General features: G+C 39.4%; 1 protein-coding gene across 1 annotated transcript in view; it reads left to right on the forward strand.

Annotated features, from left to right (window-relative positions):
- The window catches only part of IL1RAPL2 (interleukin 1 receptor accessory protein like 2), a 1,007,763-nt gene that overhangs the window by 739,592 nt on the left and 247,779 nt on the right, over positions 1-20,392 (forward strand). The window contains exon 6 of the mRNA XM_089684924.1: positions 7,898-7,972. Within this exon, the coding sequence (XP_089541050.1) occupies positions 7,898-7,972 (75 nt within the window). The remainder of the gene's footprint in view (positions 1-7,897; positions 7,973-20,392) is intronic.

A 20,392-nucleotide genomic window follows, 5' to 3' on the forward strand; every position in this document is an offset into this window, starting at 1 on the left:
AGATGTAGTTAGAAAGAACAGACATTCATACACACAGGGCCATTTGTAGCTCAAATTTATTCAGTGCCAAGACTGTCAACATTATGGTATTACCATATTCGGAATATGAAGTAAAAATACTTTAAACAAGCCTTCATTTACCCCTATAACTGCAGACATTGTGGGGAAAATCATCTTTAAAGTTCACAACAGAACCACTGAAATCACAGTTTCCTTCCCTTTTACCTTCTATGGAGAGAAGAAACATGACATCCTGCCAGCTTTCTTTTGAAAAGAAATAGGAGGCGTTTCCAAACTTTTGAAAGCTGGCTGAAATGGGACTTGAGAGTCTTTATTATGATGTGTGAGGATCAATTACTTCACAGTACACATAGCCAGAGAAGTCAGGTCAGAAGTCGGATATCTTGCTTTAACCACCTCAATACCGCACACTTTTACCCCCTTCCTGCCCAGGTAAATTTTCAGCTTTTAGCGCTGCCGCACTTTGAATGACAATTGCACGGTCATGCAACACTGTACCCATATGAAATTTGTATTGTTTTTTTTCACACAAATAGAGCTTTCTTTTGGTGGTATTTAATCACCACTAAGTTTTTTATTTTTTGCTAAATAAAACAAAAAACACCTGAAACTTTTGAAAAAGAGATGCACTTTTCATCATTTCTGTTATAAAAGTTTGCAAATAACATTTCTTCATAAATTTAGGTCAAAATGTATTCTGCTACATTTCTTTGGTGAAAATAATAATTGAATTTGTGTTTTTTTTTTCAAATGTTTCTATTATTTTTTTTTTTATTACATTTTTTTCTTTTTTTTTACTATTTTATTTTTCAGCACACTGTGACCAAAGCAATACAGTGTTACCATAGTAACATTGAACTACTCTGGGCAAGTGATCAGGATTTTTTTTTTTAACACATTATGATTGCTAATACTAATGTATTTGATTGATATTTGCAATCATTGTTCCTGAATGAAACTGATTCATTCAGTCTTTTGTTCTGATTAGCTGTGATTGTGCAAAGCTGATCATATGATACAGATGGGCTGTGATTGGCCCTGTCTGTATCATGTGACTGCCTTGACCAGTCACAGCTAACAACATAATTGTATACAATGGATGGCATGAGTGGAAGCCATCCATTGTATACAATGGACATGTGATCTGCTGTGATTGGTCACAGTGGTCACATGACATTGGCAACGGGCCGGTGTAGTGATATGTCTTGCGGCCCCATGAGTGACTCATTTTGACAGGACATCATATGACACCCAGTCACAATGGCGAGTGTCCCGCCTGGCTGTCAATCTGCTATAGGCCAGGCAGGAAGGTGTTAAAGCACTTTTACTTCATGTTAAGAACATTTACATTTTGTTCTATTTATAGACTGGCCACAAGTGCACTTTAATTGTAAGGCTTTGTTTACATGGGTGTCAGCTTGCATAAGCAAACAATGTGGTAGATTTGCTCCCAGCTATGCCAGTTTATTTATGGGCTACTGGGAAAACCACTACAGTTTGGCCAATAACCTTTTCAGTGAAAACTTGATTCTATGTGCGAGATATATAGACAATATCATAATCATTTGGCATGACTCTGACTCCCAGTTGCAAGGGTTCTTGGACCATTGTGGCAAAAATACCCATGGCATCTCGTTCACCCATGTAATAGACGAAGACCACCTAGGCTTCCTAGACCTTGAACTAAGACACGACAGTAAGGGTCATATCTGTTCAAAAATGCACTTCAAACCTACAGTCGGAAACTCGTACCTACATGCTAAAGGCAACCATCATCCACAGTGGATTAAAAATGTTCTGTATGGTCAATTCTGTAGGTTAAAACGTATGTGCACTCTGAAACAGGGCTACATCGAACAAAGTTCGTTTCTCAAAAATAAGTTTAAAGAAAAGGTAGTCAATATCACTCACATTGAAACAGCTTTCAATAAATATTTACTCTTATATTACAATAACTGCACAGACTCTATTAACCTGACTACCTGCTCAAAACCCAAGAGCCCTGCCCTATTGCCACCCATGACTGAGTGAAAGTGCGTTTTTGCACAAAATGTAACAAGTCTTGGAAGATCAAACATATTTTATCAAAAAGTTGGAATATTCTTAAGAATGATCCTACCCTCAGTGACTCGCTTACAGACAAACCCAAACTGATCTTTCGGAAACCTAAAGATCTCAGAAGTATTATAGCCCCCAGTAGGCTACGTAAGACAACCCACCTACCCAAATCTGTTTTGAGTCCATGGTCGGGTTTGTTCGACCAAAAGGGAAATTACAGATGTGGTGTTCCCAACTGTGGTACTTGTGAGATCACCTGGCATCGTAAGTGAGATGTTATGAGTACTGATGGCAAAAAATAGCCCATCAAACACTTTATCAACTGTGGTACGTCCTTTGTCATCTATGGACTACTATGCCCATGAGGCCTATTCTATGTAGGCCGCACTTCTCGCCCTGTGAGAGTTCGCATTAGCGAACATAAAAGCAGTATCAAAATTGGCAAAGATAAATATTCAGTCCCCCCCGTCATTTTAAAAAAAGTTCATCAAAGTAACCACTGTGGCATTAGGGTCTTTGGCACTGAGGCAATCCCGAAAGATCTGGATAATGGGAGGAGGCACCAAAGGCTTTGTAAGAGAGAGAGCTAGTGGATCTTTACGCTAGATACTCTGTCTCCTAAGGGTCTTAACAATGATCTTGAAATACATACTCTGGTTTAGTTACAACATATCTGCTAGTATGTTCGTCTGGCTTTCATTATGTAATATTGATAACAACATGCACATTATTAGTATGTGTCTAAATGTGTATGTGTGCACATCATATTCTGATAATCCACTGTGTACGGATTTATATTTATATTTTAGTTCTGCTCTATATGTAGATGGGGGTTTTGTGCTTCATGCTGATTTGCACTCGGGCTTGGCCTGGGTGCAGGAGGGTCATGACAAATAGTGTTCTCCAGCAATACCAATAGTGTTATTAACGACAGTGTTTATATATATATATATATATATATATATATATATATATATATATATATATATATATTTATTTATTATTTAATTTATATATAATTTTTTTTATATTTTTATATTTTTTTTTTATCATTGATGACTGTTTTTGATAATGATTTAATGATGACGACAATTTTAATGACATATTATTTGTCAGTGCTGTGTCCCCAGTTTCTCCATTCCAATATACTTCCACTGTTGGCGCCTTAGTTTCCATTCCCTGGGAAGCCGGCATCGTATCCCCTGTCTCTCCACCTCCGCTTCTAGTATGAGGTGGAGGCTTGGTATACATTTTTCTCCTGCCGGAAGCGCTGCTTTCATGAACTGGAAGTTATGGCTGGGACGCACTTCACAGCCGCCCCTCCGATCCATCATGAGCGTGCGCTCCACTGATTGACCAATCAGCGGACCGGGGCACACCTCACTACACTGCACATGTGCTGCTGCCTGTGAGTTCCACAGGCGGCTCCGACAGGCCTCTGTACTTACTGCGCATGTGCCCTGTGAGTCATACACATACTGGCATGTGTTCCACTGGCATCTGGAGCCGCTTCTAAGATTTGGCTCTCCCCCTGCTGCTGGTTGGATTTATTATGGCCCTGCTTATTAAAGGAGAATCTTAGGGATTTATATCTCACTGAGTCCCCACTTACTTCTGTGTGCAGCAGGCGTGTCCCAGATGGCTTTGGAATGTTTATAGATACAGTCATGGCCGAAATTGTTGGCACCCTTGATATTTCTCCAGGAAATCATGTATTTCTCACGAAACGTATTGCATTAACACATGTTTTGCTATACACATGTTTATTCCCTTTGTGTGTATTGGGACAAAACAAAAAAAGGGAGGAAAGAAAGCAAATTCGACATAATGTCACACAAACCTCCAAAAATGGGCTGGACAAAAGTATTGGCACCCTTTCACAACTGCGGATAAATAAGAATGTTACAAGCATGTGATGCTCCTGTAAACTCACCTGGGGCAAGTAACAGGTGTGGGCAATATAGAAATCACACCTGAAAGCAGATAAAAAGGAGAGACGTTCACTTAACCTTTGCATTGTGTGTCTGTCTGTGCCACACTAAGCATGGACAACAGAAAGAGGAGACGAGAACTGTCTGAGGACCTGAGAACCAAAATTGTGGCAAAATATCAACAATCTCAAGGTTACAAGTCCATCTCCAGAGAACTAGATTTGCCTTTGTCCACAGTGCGCAACATTATCAAGAAGTTTGCAACCCATGGCACTGTAGCTAATCTCCCTGGTCGTGGACGGATGAGGAAAATTGATGAAAGATTGCAACGCAGAATAGTCCGGATGGTGGATAAGCAGCCCCAAACATGTTCCAAAGACATTCAAGCTGTCCTGCAGGCTCAGGGAGCATCAGTGTCAGCGCGAACTATCCGTCGACATTTAAATGAAATGAAACGCTATGGCAGGAGACCCAGGAGGACCCCACTGCTGACACAGAGACATAAAAAAGCAAGACTACAGTTTGCCAAAATGTACTTGAGTAAGCCAAAAGCCTTCTGGGAAAACGTCTTGTGGACAGATGAGACCAAGATAGAGCTTTTCGGTAAAGCACATCATTCTACTGTTTACCGAAAACGGAATGAGGCCTACAAAGAACAAAACACAGTACCTACGGTAAAATATGGTGGAGGTTCAATGATGTTTTGGGGTTGTTTTGCTGCCTCTGGCACTGGGTGCCTTGACTGTGTGCAAGGCATCATGAAATCTGAGGATTACCAAAGGATTTTGGGTCGCACTGTAGGGCCCAGTGTCAGAAAGCTGGGTTTGCGTCCAAGATCCTGGGTCTTCCAGCAGGACAATGACCCCAAACATACGTCAAAAAGCACTCAGAAATGGATGGCAAAGAAGCGCTGGAGAGTTCTGAAGTGGCCAGCAATGAGCCCAGATCTAAATCCCATTGAACACCTGTGGAGAGATCTTAAAATTGCTGTTGGGAAAAGGTGTCCTTCCAATAAGAGAGACCTGGAGCTGTTTGCAAAGGAAGAGTGGTCCAAAATTCCGGGTGAGAGGTGTCAGAAGCTTATTGATGGTTATAGGAAGCGACTGATTTCAGTTATGTTTTCCAAAGGGTGTGCAACCAAATATTAAGTTAAGGGTGCCAATACTTTTGTCCAGCCCATTTTTGGGGTTTTGTGTGACATTATGTCATATTTGCTTTTCTGCCTCTGTTTTATATTTGTTCCAATACATACAAAGGGAATAAACATGTGTATAGCAAAACATGTGTTAATGCAATACCTTTTTTGTGTGAAATACTTGATTTTCAGGAAAAATATCAAGGGTGCCAACAATTTCGGCCATGACTGTATATATTCTTAAGGTACACTTTTTTATTAGAGTAAAAGTATAATTGCTATTGGCCTTTAAATTCCTTTAATCGTTATGATCTTTGTAAATATGATCACCTACTATCAGCTCTACTGAATCATATCATGCGTTTGTGCACTGATGGTATATAAAAACATATAAAAAAATATATATATATTTATATTTAATAGATACAGTATGTTTACAATGTTGTCTCATGGTTCCGCATCATTCAATTTTGTTTAGCATGTTTGTACTGACACCTATGCCCCTGTTTGTTGGGACTGCCCAGCCGATTTGGCAGGGCTTATTCTTAGTTCTGTGATATATATAGAAGAGGGCACTCATGGTTTTTTTTAGCTCCAAGGAAGAAGGGACCCCCCTTCGAACTTTGAGTCTCCCCTCTTGATGTGATTCGCACTGGTCTTGTACTTCAGTGTTCCTTTTAGGACTTTATACGCCTGTTATACTGCTTTGTTTGTGAGTATACATTGCATTTTAATAACATCACAGCTTTTTATTGAGGTAATGCGCAAGGTTGGTGCGCTTTCTTTTTGTTTTCACTCTGTATTGCAAGCTTTCACTCTGTATTTGCAAAGCATATAGCAAACATCAGGTAGCTTTGTTAAAGCTTTTAAAGTAACCTTCAGTTTCAGTCTGGGTTCACACTGATGTGGTGCAAAATTTGCACCAGTTTCTGTGTGATTTCCGCACCGCATTATAATCTCACCCCATTCACACGAACCATTGCGGGTGTGTATTTTAAGTTAATGACATCCCGAAATCAGTTCAAAAAACGTGGTGTGATGGCAAAATTGAATCTCATGGGTGTGAACACCCATGCGATCCAATTCTAGTGCGGACCAAAAAAAGGGTCCTGCACGTTTTTGCTGCGAATGTGGTGCGATTTGAGCCATACAAAATGTATGGCTTAAATTGCACCGCACAGAATTCGCATGTGATTTGCACAGGAATGCGGTGCGGTTCCTGTGCGAATTACATGCGGTATGTTGCACCGCACAAGCGTGAACCCAGGCTGTTTGAAGATGGAAAACACAGAAATAAATAGATACTCTGACTATCATTTTAACAAGCTGTTAGCAGGTTTCAGTTAGCTTTAGCACTGCTTGAAACTTTATTAAAGCTGGCTTTGATATGAGGTCAGTTCATAAAATCATAGCCATGAATAAGTTTGTAAGAAATTTATGTGGCGTTGCCTATTTTATTCATCAAATAGAAATTATAGTGTATTTTTAGTGAGCAGATATTTTGAGTATTGTTTGCAGTTTTGACCTTAAAGTCCATTTTGATGTGACCTTCCAATTTTGAAAGCCTGCCCGCATACATGCATTGAAAGACTGGGCAGAAAAGCTCAATGATTTTGTATTGTTGTAAAACTGGAAGCAGACCCGGCATACAAAATTAACAAAAATGGTTGCACCCTGGGGGTGCCTTGGGGTTTCTTCAGGGGTGCCTTGGCAAAATGTCTAAAAATTGCCCAAAACTTGTAAACGAGCCAGAGGGTGCAACAAGCCTGCCGTTTAGTTACACAAAGCCACAGGTTTTTGTTGTACACCATTATGACCTTCTAGCTGCCGGCATCCTGACAACCAATGACATCATCAGTTGATAAGAAGGATGTTAGCTGCCAGCACAGTATCCTAGGTCACAATAGGTCAGTGAGGGAGAAGAGAACATTGGAATACTACTCAGTACCAGTGTGCAAAAGTGGATTTGCTTTGGAAGAATTACCTCTAATGTTGGGTGTCCAACATGTGTGCCTGTTGCTGCATTATATTAAACTATTAGAATAGTTTTTCACTTTTTAGAATGGGTGCCCTTTTACAATCATGAACAGTCTTGAGGCACTCTATTTTAGAATGGGGTGCCTCAAGACTGTCCACAATTGTAAAGGGTGCCTCAAGACTGTCCATAGTATTAAAGGGTGCCATAACTGAAAAACGGTTGAGAAACACTGCTTTGTGCTATGCTGCTAAACAGCTTGACTATGCAAATAACAAGCATGCTTGCCTGTTGTGCCCATATAATAAAAAAGATATACCTTTCTTCCCAAAGTAGGTCATGTTTAAATAAATTAACTAATAAAGGGGACATGCTCTTCATAAATGTCTTAATAATTACTTATTGCCTGCACTGGTCTTGAACTCCATTTGGTTCTGTTGTACATTAAACATCATGTATCAGCAACCTTAGACTATGTGTTTTGATCTCTTGTGTAAAATTTTAGATGAATTTTGACCTAGACCACGTCTTTCTTAAATTTATTGTATCTGGTAAATGTACCTGTCAGAGTGACCTATCTATAATATTTCATTGGGATTGAAAATGCACTGCTTAATATATTCTGTATAGATAGTCTCACAGTCAACGCAGGCAGACTTTATGATGATGTTTACACTGTATCAAGTGTAGCAAAATTAAATGCCTTGCATGATAGAATGTTTCCTATCCTGTAATTTGTCTCTGAGTTCCATTACAGTCTTCTGTTTTCTCTTCTAGCTTTACTCACAGAGAAGCCTCCTAAACCATTGTTCCCTGTGGAGAACCAGCCAAGTGTTATAGATGTCCAGCTGGGTAAGTCCCCTTCTGGGAATAATAGATTCTAAACTTCCACTCCATTAACAGATGGGAAAAATTGCACGTAGGAAAGGCAGGTTTATTGCCACAGTTATTACATGCAAATCAATTTGCTACTTCCCATTTATAATGCTTGAGTATATTGTAGCAGCCATTTAAGTGTATGGGTTTGCTTAGTGGCAGAGACTGTTAATGTTAATTGGTTAAGCTGCATATTAAATACAGTATATGCAATGTTTGCATTTCTGTTTTATGTTGGAAGATTAAAAGGAATTTATTAAATACCAGCTGTACTAACTTATACTTTGGAATTACTGCTAATGTCCTTTCTCCTGAACACTGATAGGGTTGACTGCTATTAGCAAAAAACAGCTTTATCAATTTGGGCTTTTTATTTTTTCTTGTATATCATTATGTATGGCCATTAGAATTTTAAACAGATAATTTTGACTAAGTAACAATAGGCCTGCATCAAATGTAGTAAAAATTTATTATTTTTGGTGAGACACACTTTATAGGTACTTTATTAATTTTAATAATTTTCATTAATGTACTATATTTGCTTATCAATTTGTTTTCCAAAGATGATTTGTTTCAATAAGATGATGATCCACATTAATCCATCAATAGCTAAACTGACCAATACCTGGAACTTTTAATAGTTTGTCCAAATGTTCCAACTAGTGGAAGACTTATCCTTTGACTTAGTGGTCAGTAGTCATAATGGGGTTTATTTACTAAAGCTGGAGAGTGCAAAATCAGGATCACTTCTGCATAGAAACCAATCAGCTTCTAACCTCAGCTTATTCAATTAAGCTTTGGCAATAAAACATGGTAGCTGATTAGTTTCTGTGCAGACATGAGCCTGATTTTGCACATTCCAGCTTTATTAAATAAACCCCAATGTGACACTTGGTTTTTTGTCTGCCATAGATACTGCAAAAAACTGACCTCAACCCAACTATCTAGCTTCTTGCACGAGCCTGCTCTTTATATTATGTTAGAAAATAAATTCATATTGAGTTTACCACATACAGTTTTTTTATCACTGTTTTTAAACAAGTCCATTACTTGGGTTTCAGAAAACTCTGGATGGCATTTGTCAGCCAGCTTTTATTTGATATCTATTAGCCAACTCTAAAGTCAGTATTATGGGAACTACATTTTTAGACTCCCTAATAATTGTTCTTGTATCCAGCAAGAGTATTCATTATTTGGGGCATTTAGAGGATCTCCATATTACTTCTTATTGGACAGTGTCAGGTTAACTCTGTTCATTCTTAAGGATCAGATAAGAAAATTCATCCTATATGATCATTAGGAATCCATATGCAAGTTTCCAGAAGTTCTTTCAATGTGTGCTTAATATACAGCCAAAATATCATAAAGACATGCCATATTGTGTGCTGGTATCAAGAAAGTGTCAGAATAGAAATACTGTATGTGAGCTGCCATGGCTGACCTGTTTTTGAAGGTGTATGTTCTGGGGCTGCAATGTTTATCCTTAATGCTTTTTGAGGTAATGTGTAAGAATAATTTATTTGTTAGAATATTTAACATAACTATGTAAACTTCAAAAACTAACCAGCAATGTTAACGCTCAAATTTCTAACCTGAAGAGTTAAAGTGCACAAAATTTAAATAGTATTAAAATCTAAAATTTTACCTTAATGCGTTCTCTGCATTAGGGTTAAAAAATGCCCCAATTACCTGGCCTACACCCCAGTACCCGACTCTTTCCTGACTCAGTGTAACCTCTCCAGAGGTACCTCTGGCTTCAGCATCCCTTCCCTCACTTCCTGCTTTCACAGGAGAAACTGAGGGCAGCAGATCAGGCTTGTGCCGCCGTATCGGTCAAAGAAAGGAGGGAGTGGGGCATGGCTTACCAGCACTGTGTGTGTCTATGGAAGTGCACAGCCTGGTGTGGGACCCTACAGAAGCACACACGTAGGAGTGCCTCTTTATCACCAGGCATGCTACAGAAAGCACCCAATGTGCCAAAAAGAGGAAAGTTAACTTTCTGAGCAATATTGTTCAACAGAGCATGTAAGTACTACCTTGTTTTTATATACAGTGTGTGTGTGTGTGTATATATATATATATATATATATATACTGATATGAACTGGGTTATGTGTTGGAAACGTAAGGATACCCCATCGTTTGATGGAAATAAGTTGTGGAAAGAGATGAACAGCAGACAGGCAGAACTTACAATATGAAAAGGAGATTTTTCAAGTAAGCTTATGTTGGATTTTCAACCCTAACTATTGTTTGTATTATTTTTTTAATGCCAATTGATATAAAATGAAAGTGTATGCTGTGATCATAGAACTCCTTTAACCACTTGCCAAAGCAGAAACTTATCAGTATGTACCTGGATTGGAAGGTTGATATCTTGGTCATCACTGCAGCAATGATCAAGATATCAATTTCTTCTGCCAGCAATTCCTTTCACTATAAAAGTAATCCCACCAGTTAAGAAGCTTCTAGATTACTATTACAGGCAGCAGGGGGGGTCCCTCCAGGCAGCAGGGACCCCCTTCCTGCTGCCACCTTTACTGGGCTCCCCCATGAAATCGGGGATATTGGTAAGGATGTGGCTGGCATCTGATTCCTGAGACACAGTGGGAGGAACTGATGTTCTTCCCATGGTGTAACATCAGAAAGTGTAAGCTACAAAGATTTTGTCACTTCCTGTTTTGGTTGTGTAAATAAGCCATTATTAGATGCTTTGGAGGCCAGAGGAGTGATATGGGATCTAATAGATCCCAGATCTCTCAATAAAGACGACCTGTCATCTCCTATACTATCAGAAGGAATGTTGTTCATCCCTTCTGATAGCAATAAAAGTGATCCAAAGTAAAAATAAAGATACAGCATAAAAATGTTTTCTCTTTAAATAAAATAAATAATACAATTTCAAAATTTTACAGTGTACCCATTCCACCCATGCTCACATGCAAATGCTCACATAGTTCTCGTACGCATATCTAAACAGCAATCGCAGCACACATTTGAGGTAACGCTGCAAATGTCCAAGAAAGGGAAATAAGTTTAGCACCAGACCTGTAACGGATTTGAAACCATCAGCTATGGAGATTTTTTAGGTACCCATAGCTTGCAGCCATTCCTCGGGTGGACACAATTTTAAAGTGTGAAATGTTTGTTATCTATTTACTCAACATAACATCATATTTTAAATTTTATCAAACAGTTGGGTATTATATTGTGTTTTTTCTGCATAAAAATTAATTAGTATATATTTTTTAAGCAGATGCCCTAGAGAATAAATTGGTGGGTGTTGCATTTTTTTATGCTGCGCGGCATTCGCGTAGGGGTTTTTCAAACATACATTTTTTGGAAAAATACACATTGTTTGTGGGTCCCAAGAAATTTTTTAGAAAAAAATTTAGATTTTTACATGTAGGCAAGAAGCATCAGAATAGGACCAGAGTTGTAAAAAAAAAAAAAAACTGTGAGCAGGCAGGCTCTGTATTGCAGAAGAAATGTGTTATGTTTCTTTTGCAATAAAACAAACTTACCTGCCTGTTCACAATATCTTTTACTATGTACTATGAGCAGCTCAGTGTACAGTCTCAGCACATCCTGGTGTCACAGTAAATGAACTCCAGTTCACATATGCTGAAGTTGCATCATTCCCTGCCAGACAATTAGAATGGCTGAATAACTAACACCCAGAAGAAGCTGAGGAGATAGTAGGCTTGGTAAGGGGGCAAGGGGACATGAGTATTTTAAGACTTTGTTTCTGCTTTAAAATGTTGTTTTTCTTTTTTGTTAGCTGATACATTCTATTCTTCTGGTTCTCTTTTTACAGTTTTATTTATGATTGCAAATGTGAAGAATTGCATGTAACTTATTTGTACTATATCCTTGGATCTACTTATCATTTTGATGTGCAGTCTTTACCGAATAACCCCTACTGATATAAACATAAAACAATTGCAGCCCTAGTTGTACATAAATCTTAAAAATGCCAAAAGGTTAAAAATAAATGTACATAGATGATAGCAAAGTCCAGATAGGGTTCCCATATGTAGATAGAAATTGGTGCATAAAAGGAAAATTCCAATCCAGAAAGAAGACCATCATCTTCCACCCAAATAAATTGGCCTCTTATCAGAAAGTTTCACCGCCCAAAGGGTCGGCCGACATGAGCAGTGTAATATATCCAGCTGATACAGCAGCTGGTCTTCAATAACGATAACGTCAAGAGCAATCAAAGATGCTTCTCCAAGTTACAAAGTTCTGAGTAGCAAACTTCCCATCGGGTAACAGAACACCACAAGCACTCTTTTTTCACTTTCTAGTTTCTTTAGGTACCAGTGATTTAATTGGAGCCTCAAAGCTGCATCCTGGGAAGTTCCTGTCACATGTTCCATGAGAAATACCCAGAGATTAATGATGAGTTCCAGGAAGCAAAGGGAATTTTCATCTGCCCTTAGTAAAAATGCCCACGGCACTTGGGATGTCCAGTGGTTACAGTCAGCTTGAACGCCGCCATTCCGATCCCCTTTACCAGAATGCGTTACAGTCCGCCTGAATGCCACCGTTCCAAACCCCTTTACCAGAATGCGTTACAATTCCATTTTCTGCGATTGTAATGCATTATGGTAAAAGGGATTGAAATGGTGGCATTCAGGCTGACTGTAACCACTGGACAACCCAAGTGCCGTGGGCATTTTTACTAAGGGCAGATGAAAACTCCCTTTGCTTCCTGAAACTCATCATTGATCTCTGGGTATTTCTCATGGAACATGTGACAGGAACTTCCCAGGATGCAGCTGTGAGGCTCCAATTACATCACTTGTACCTAAAGAAACTAGAAAGTGAAAAAAGAGTACTTGTGGTGTTCTGTTACCCAATGGGAAGTTTGCTACTCAGAATTTTTTTTTAACTAGGAGCATCTTTGATTGCTCTTGAAGTGATCGTTATTGAAGACCAGCTGCTGTATCAGCTGGATATATTACACTGCTCATGCTGGCCAACCCTTTGGGTGATCAAATTTTCTGATAAGAGGCCAATATATTTGGGTGGAAGGTGATGGTCTTCTTTCTGGATTGGAATATTCCTTTTATGCACCAATTTCTATCTATATATGGGAACCCTATCTGAACTTTGCTATCATCTATGTACATTTATTTTTTAACCTTTCAGCTCTTTACGATTTATGTACAACTAGCCCTGCAATTGTTTTATGTTTATAACTGTTGGCCTATTTAATGTGCAAGCTGCTGTATCATTTTGAGGTTTACGTTCCGAGCACAAGTTTTTCTTATACAACCACTACTGATGCTTTTTTTAATCTTATACTCCGTTTAAATTTCCCAGAATTTGGGTAGGTTTTTAATTTTGTATGCCTCGATCAAATCTTTTGAAACCTTTTGCAAGGACCTATTGAATTTCTTACATGGCTTTCTTTAAGTATTTTAAACTTTCCATGCTATTATGACTTTGTTCTTCATGCTACTGAAAATGTGGGAATAACAGAAACTGTGGATGAGGCCTTTCTATGAAGTGCGTTGGGATTCATTGTGAATCTTTTTAGTAGCAAATGGGTTAGGAGCTTTTTCTTCAAGTGACAGTTTTCATCTGACATTTTACGGAATTTCCATTTAAGATTGGAAGAACTTGTCATTTCTGGTGTCTAGAGAGTCCAGTTCACAGCTGAAAAAGTCAGCATTGTACTTGTGAGCTGTAGGCTGTTTGTACAGGGTCTGCCCTAGCAAATTAGCACTTCTACAGGGAGTCCATAACACAATTTTGCCTGTGGCACCAAACAAGACATGTGCTGGTCAAGGAGTAGTATTTGTGTTCTTCAATCTGTCAGGACAAAGCAATACGAAGAGAACTAATAGGAAATGATGTAATGCACAAGAGAATTTGATCTACAGTGCTGTAAAAAAGTATTTGTCCCCTTTCTTTTTTTTCTTTGCATATTTGTCACACTTAAATGATTCAGATCATAAGGCAAAATGTATTATTACACAAACATAACCCAAGCTAATACAAAATGCAGTTTTTAAATGATGATTTCATTTATTAGGGGAGCAATGCTGTCCAAACCTGGCCCTACGTGAAAAGTAACTGCCCCCCACCCTTCCCTGAGAGAGAGCCATTATCCACAAATGGAGAAAACTTGGAATAGTGGCGAATCTTCCTGGGAGTGATGGGCCTACCAATAACTCCAAAAGCTCAATGATGACTTATCCAAGAGGTCATAAAGGAACCCTGAACAACATCTAAAAAAATTGCAGGCCTCAGTTGCTTCAGTTAAGGTCAGTGTTCTTGATTCAATAATAAGAAAGAGACTGGGAAAAATGGCATCCATGGGGGAGTTCTAAGGAGAAAGCCACTGCTGAGCAAAAAGAACACAAAGGCTCATTTCACATTTGACAAAAAACAATTTGACTGTCTTCAAAACTTTTGGGAAACTATTCTGTGGACCGTTAAGACAAAAGTTGAACTTTTTGGAAGGCGTGTGTCCAGGTACATCTGGCGTAAAACTAACACAGCATTTAATTTAAAAAAAATCATACCAACAGTAAAACATGGTGGTGGAAGTGTAATGGTCTGGTCAGCTTCAGGACCTGGACAACTTGCCATAATTGATGGAACCATGAATTCTGCACTCTACTAGAAAAATACTAGAAAAAAAAGGAGAATGTCTGGCCATTGTCTTGTGATATCAAGCGCACTTGGGTTATGCAGCAGGACAATGATCCGAAACACACCAGCAAGTCCATCTCTGAATGGCTAAAAAAAACAAAATGAAGATTTTGGAGTGGCCTAGTCAAAGTCCGGACTTCCGATTAAGATGCTGTGGCATGACCTTAAATAGGCTGTTTATGCTTGAAGACCTTCCTATGTGGTTGAATTAAAACAATTCTGCAAAGAAGCGTAGGCCAAAATTCCTCCACAGTGATGTGAAAGACTCATTGCCAGTTATTGCAAATGCTTAAATGCAGTTGTTGTTGCCAAGGGTGGTAACAACCAGTTATTATGTTTAGGGGGCAATTACTTTTTCACAGGCAGGTTTGGACAGTTTTTTTCCCTTAAATTAAATCGTAATTTAAAAACTGCATTTTGTATTTACTCGGGTTATCTTTTGTGTAACAAATATGCAAAAAAAAATCAGGAAAGGGGCAAATACTTTTTCACTGCACAGTACCATAAGAAGTAGCTACTGTAAATACACAGTTGAGATATATTCTGTTTTACCCGCAAAAGGATTTGTATCTAAACGGTCCTGACATAAACACACCCCTGCCAAACAGCACATCAGGTTAGTGGCCTGACTTTTTTCTACTGCGCTTAAGCAATGCAGCTTGGTCACCTCCCTGCCCCAAGCCTATGACTGTGCAATGAAGGAACAGTCATTAACTTTGTGAGGTCTTTCTTTCAACACATTGCTTGTTGACACTAGTATAGCAGAGCCTGACTGGCTCCAGTTGTTTCCCTTCCCTCTCTTGTTCTGATTTCTACTGTACAGGGGATTATGAGAGGCTGGGATCAGGTCAAATTTAGGTACTTTTGCTAGTCACCATAAAATACGTAGTGATTATTTAATGAATACAGAACTGCATTAATAGGTGTTTTTTTTATATATGCCTGAAGTACAGCTATAACTTAAAATGATATTAATATGATCTATTGTGGTTAGATTTAGCAAACATGTTACACTGCTTATGGTAAGGTTTCAGTCTCTTGGCCATGGTTTGTTGCTGTCAAATTCCCTTTCCATGCTGTGTAATTGGTGGAACCCTGTATTGGGGCTCAGATTCTGGATTATTCAGAAGATATGAATAAATACAACTTTTCTAGTGAGGCACAGAAGATGAATTCTAAGGTTATATTTAAATCCATTCATCAGCTATATGATTTTTTTTTTGTGCAAGAATAAATGCAATGAAGTGTACCTTTTGACACTAGTGATAAGGCAGTTGAATCAAATAATTTAGTTCCAGCATTTCTGGATATTTAGATGTACACAGATCAAGTAAAACTGATATTGTTGGACATTGTGTTAGTAGTTGTTTAGAAAAGGACAACAAATTATTTATGTTGGCAGTTTTGAGGTGGAGGAAATCTAAAAAGTTGACTGCCTGATCACATTCTATTTGGAAGATTTAGGTCTCATGAGGCCATTGAGCGTTAAGTCTCAGTGCATGAGGTTCTGGTGTTTAGCTGCGAGAGGGGGGGAAAGGTGCACTGACGGCTTGTCAAACTCTGAGAGTCTGGCAGCTGCTGCAGGTGAGCAGTTCATGAGTGATATGTACATTTTTAGGCTAGTATGCGTCCAGGAATGAATTTCCATAATGAAAACTGACTGAATTCCGGGCCTTCATCCCTGGGCCCATACTGCCCTGAAGAGAAGAACCACTGAGTGCACCACCCTGCCGCTTCTGGCCATAGCAGCTGTCAGACTCTCATAGAGCAGCAGGGCTTGAAAGTGCCTGTGCCCTCCAGCCACAGCTAAACATCATCTGGGCTAAATGCCAAGTGTGCATGAGGTGTAACCCTTAGGGCTCATGTACACTGCAGCTGATAAACTCACGTTTAGGAGCTGTTCAGCATTTTTTTCAGCAGCCCTTGAACTCACCCTAATGTTTTCCTATATGTCCATGTACACATCTTCGTTTACAGTCGTTTACAGACAGTTGAGTTTACAGTCATTGTTTTGAACGCAACAAACTTGCGTTCAGACATCGCTTTTATCAGCATTTCAAATGCAAAACATTTGTAAATGCGGCAAATCTTGTTTATAAGCGTTTGCGTTTGAAAATTTATTTTTTTTTTTTACCTCTTCCAGTTCCCAATGCTGTCCAGAGCCTTTTTTCGTCATGAAAAATGCATGCAAAGAGTTTTCAAGGTGCTTAGATGGACAAAACACTCAACACAGGATGTTCCTACCAAGCTTTTCACACATTGTAATGACCAGTTCACACCTCAGACCTCTCCCACCCTTGGAAAGGAAAGATATGTTAATGACCATTCACACCTCAAATTCCTCATGAAGACCCCCTGCAGGGTGACCTTAATGACTCACTCCACCAGACACCTTCCCACCCTTGGAAACAAAAGAAATATGTTAATGAGCAACTCATTATCTCAACACATACTGCTCTCTTTGCTTCTACTGTGTGTATTTCTCTGAAACAGTCTGAAATAGTTAATGATTTACCACTTTTCAGTGTATTCTGGGCATTTGGGAGGTTCTCCTGTGCTTATCCTTAAAAAAATGCTTCTAAACACAAACTCGCATAAACGAATTATGCAAATGCGGCTAAACAGACTTTTTTTAACCTACGTTTTCCAGCAGTCAGTTTCCATCGTTCAGAAACATCCCGTGTACATGGGGTCTTACTTGCTGTCAGGAAGATCAGATAATATCTGCAATGGGAACACAGACAAAAAAAAAAGAGACATAAATAGACTAAGTAAGTGTTAAAGGAGAAGTAGGGCCAAAGCTCTTTTGACCCTACTACTACTGTGGGTTACAGGAGTGCACTTCGTTCTGTACTCCTATAACCCAGACACAGCCAGCAGCAGGCTAAAGTTTGCTGTTGGCTGAAATCACTTAACCAGTCCAGACTCTGGAAGGATCCCGACTTTAATGTCGGGATCCACCTAGATACCTAACTATCAGTTGGCTTTACCTTTCAGCATTCTTCAGAGAGCCTGAACCAGCTGCTTCCACCTCCTCCACAGGCAGGAGCTCCAGTGAATATTGGAGGGGCAGAGCAGGGAGCCAAAGACTGGCAGTCATCGGCTCTTTGCTCACTGAATACTGAGAACCAAGGGATCAGCGATGTTTGATCACTCAGTTCTCGGTGTAAAGCCTATTCGGGACAGTTGCAGTATTAGGCTGAAGCTGAATCCACCTAGGTGAGCATCAATATTTGTTTCTTTTTTTTAAATATGTACTTCTATTTTAAAACATTTGATATTCTGTTTATCACTGTACATGCCCTACTGTCTCATGACTGCTAATCCACGGACTCCATTTATTCCATTGGAGTCCCAGGGACAGGTAGTGAGGGAAAATCTTTTCAGTGGGGCCATAGGCAGAAATAAAAACCTGAAGGATATTTAACTCTTTCTCTCTGTTTCTCTCTGTTCTCTCCAAAATAAATAAATAAAACATGGGTGCAGTTAAAATTTAACTACTTCAGCTGTTGTAGCTGCTTATCCCTTTTGGAGTGGAGCAATTCATTGCAATGCATTTCATTCTGAGCATAGGCTTATTGATTTAATAATAGCGGCCATTACAAATAAAGCCAGAGTAATAAATATATTGTTGTAAAATAGGGTTCTCTTTTACTGATATTGTGTTTCAGGAGTTATTTCATTTACTATACATTTTTACAGCAAAAAGAAGTACAAAGGTGAAAAAAATCCAGTTTGCTCAGTATAAGTCTTACAATCTTACAATACCCAGGGGTCTATTTTTAAATGTTTTCACACAAGATTCACATAACTATTGTCTAAGATTTAATTTTTTTTCATTTTTTTTTTATAAGAAATTGGGAAAAAAGTATACATCCTAGGGAAAGATGTGTAAATCTTAGAGGAAACATTTATTAATAGACCCCAAGTGTTGCTGTTAGTGTAACTAAGCACACATTTTATTCTTCATTCTAAGACATGTGGGTTACACTGCTGCCTGCTGGAGGTTTGGACACTGGCGCGCAAAAAAACAGTTAACCCAACCTTGCATAAATCCCTACTGTTATGCCTTGGGCCTGTGGAATGTGACCTTTGGACACTGGGCTCTGCTTATGGTACTTTCTAGACCCTTGTGTACTGTTAGATGCAGGGTGCTCTGCAGGTCCAGATCTGTGGCACAGGCTCATAAGTCTCATTTGTAGAATAAGCCCATGGACACCCTGGGACCCTTATTTCCATTGGTTTGTTCTTGTCACCAGATTCCATGGCGTCATGACCTGAGCCTGCTACCTGCTCTAGATCTATCGGACCTCTTATCTTTGCTTCTGACCTTCTTTCATTCTGTGCATGGTAAATGGAACAATATGTTCACAGAAATTCAGTATGTTCCCCAGCTCTTGCTTAGAAACTTGGTTAGCTTTTACCCAACTGGAACTTACCCTTTCAATGTGCCTGAAGCCCCTATCATTATATCTGACTCAAGTTTAGAACCTTCACAGCCTACTCTTTTAGATGTTTTACATTATGTGGTCATTGATCTAACCTAACCTAGCAGTCTTTTGTCCACTAGACTGACACAGTTCACTCTATGTATATTGAGGATCAACCCACTTTACTTGAAGTAGATTCCTCTATGGCTTCCTTTCTGGAGTACTTTATTTCAGACAAAAAATTACTTAAGTGGTCTCTACCTACTGTAGACACTGCAGTCCTTCACCTTAAAGCAGAAGTTCACCCAAAAAGGGAAGTTCCACTCTTCTTCCTCCTCTCTCCCAATGGTATATTTTGAATATAATATTTTTTTTTTGGGGGGGGGTGAGTACCTGGTTTTAACAGGTATCTGCTCCAGGTACCCTCTCCCACTTCCAATCACCTTTCCCCCCCACCTGCAACCATCCAGGACACATCACAGGTCCCAAAAGGGTGCGGGACCGTTCACAAAGCACAGCACAGCTTGCACATATGTAATGGGAAGCCAGCTGTGAATCTGCAAGGAGTCACAGCCTGGATTCCCACAGTTAGGCACCATGCATGCTGGACTTAAAATAACGCCAGATCCATTGGCAGAAGAAAATGCTTACATAGAGCTCACATAGAGCAGTTTTATGTACATCTTTAGGTGCGTTTAGGAGTGTTTCATGTTTTTCTGCCATAAAACTCCAATTAAATATACAAACTGTGATGGGAGTCACTTTGGGGGGGGGGCATGGAACCCAGCTCACTTTGGAGAGGTGGGGAGACCCCTGTCTCAGCCCTTCATATCCCTCTTATGTGTAAGTCACCCTGTGCCTGTTAGGGGTACAGGGTGATCTGTCCTAATATTGGGGTGGGGGGTTGTAGATTGTTTAATGCCATGTGGTTGCATCACAGTGTTCTATTGTGTGTCTGGCTTGATAGAAAACTATTATGGGATGTATGTGTTTGTTTATTAGCTTAGTGGGGGTGTCCCTCCTGATGGGACTTTCTGCTAGTGTGAATACCTATGTGTCTCTTGTTGCTCAGTGTAGATTGCCCCGCCCTGTGTCATTATGCAGGGAGGGGGAATGTTCGCCTGAGTGTATGAAAAGCCAGTTCGAGTTACAAATAAAGAGTTCCATGTTCAGACAGACTGGTGTCATCTAGTCTTGTTTGGTCAGCTGTGGTGTCTGTGGTCAGTGTTCGGATGGGGAAGCAGTATTATAACGGAAGTACCCAAGCGCAGACTGGGTCGGTTCCCATACACAAAGAA

The sequence above is a fragment of the Staurois parvus genome, unplaced genomic scaffold (genome assembly GCF_062004578.1).
Source record: "Staurois parvus isolate SC_StPar_1 unplaced genomic scaffold, SC_StPar_1.0 ptg000361l, whole genome shotgun sequence".
Taxonomy (NCBI): domain Eukaryota; kingdom Metazoa; phylum Chordata; class Amphibia; order Anura; family Ranidae; genus Staurois; species Staurois parvus.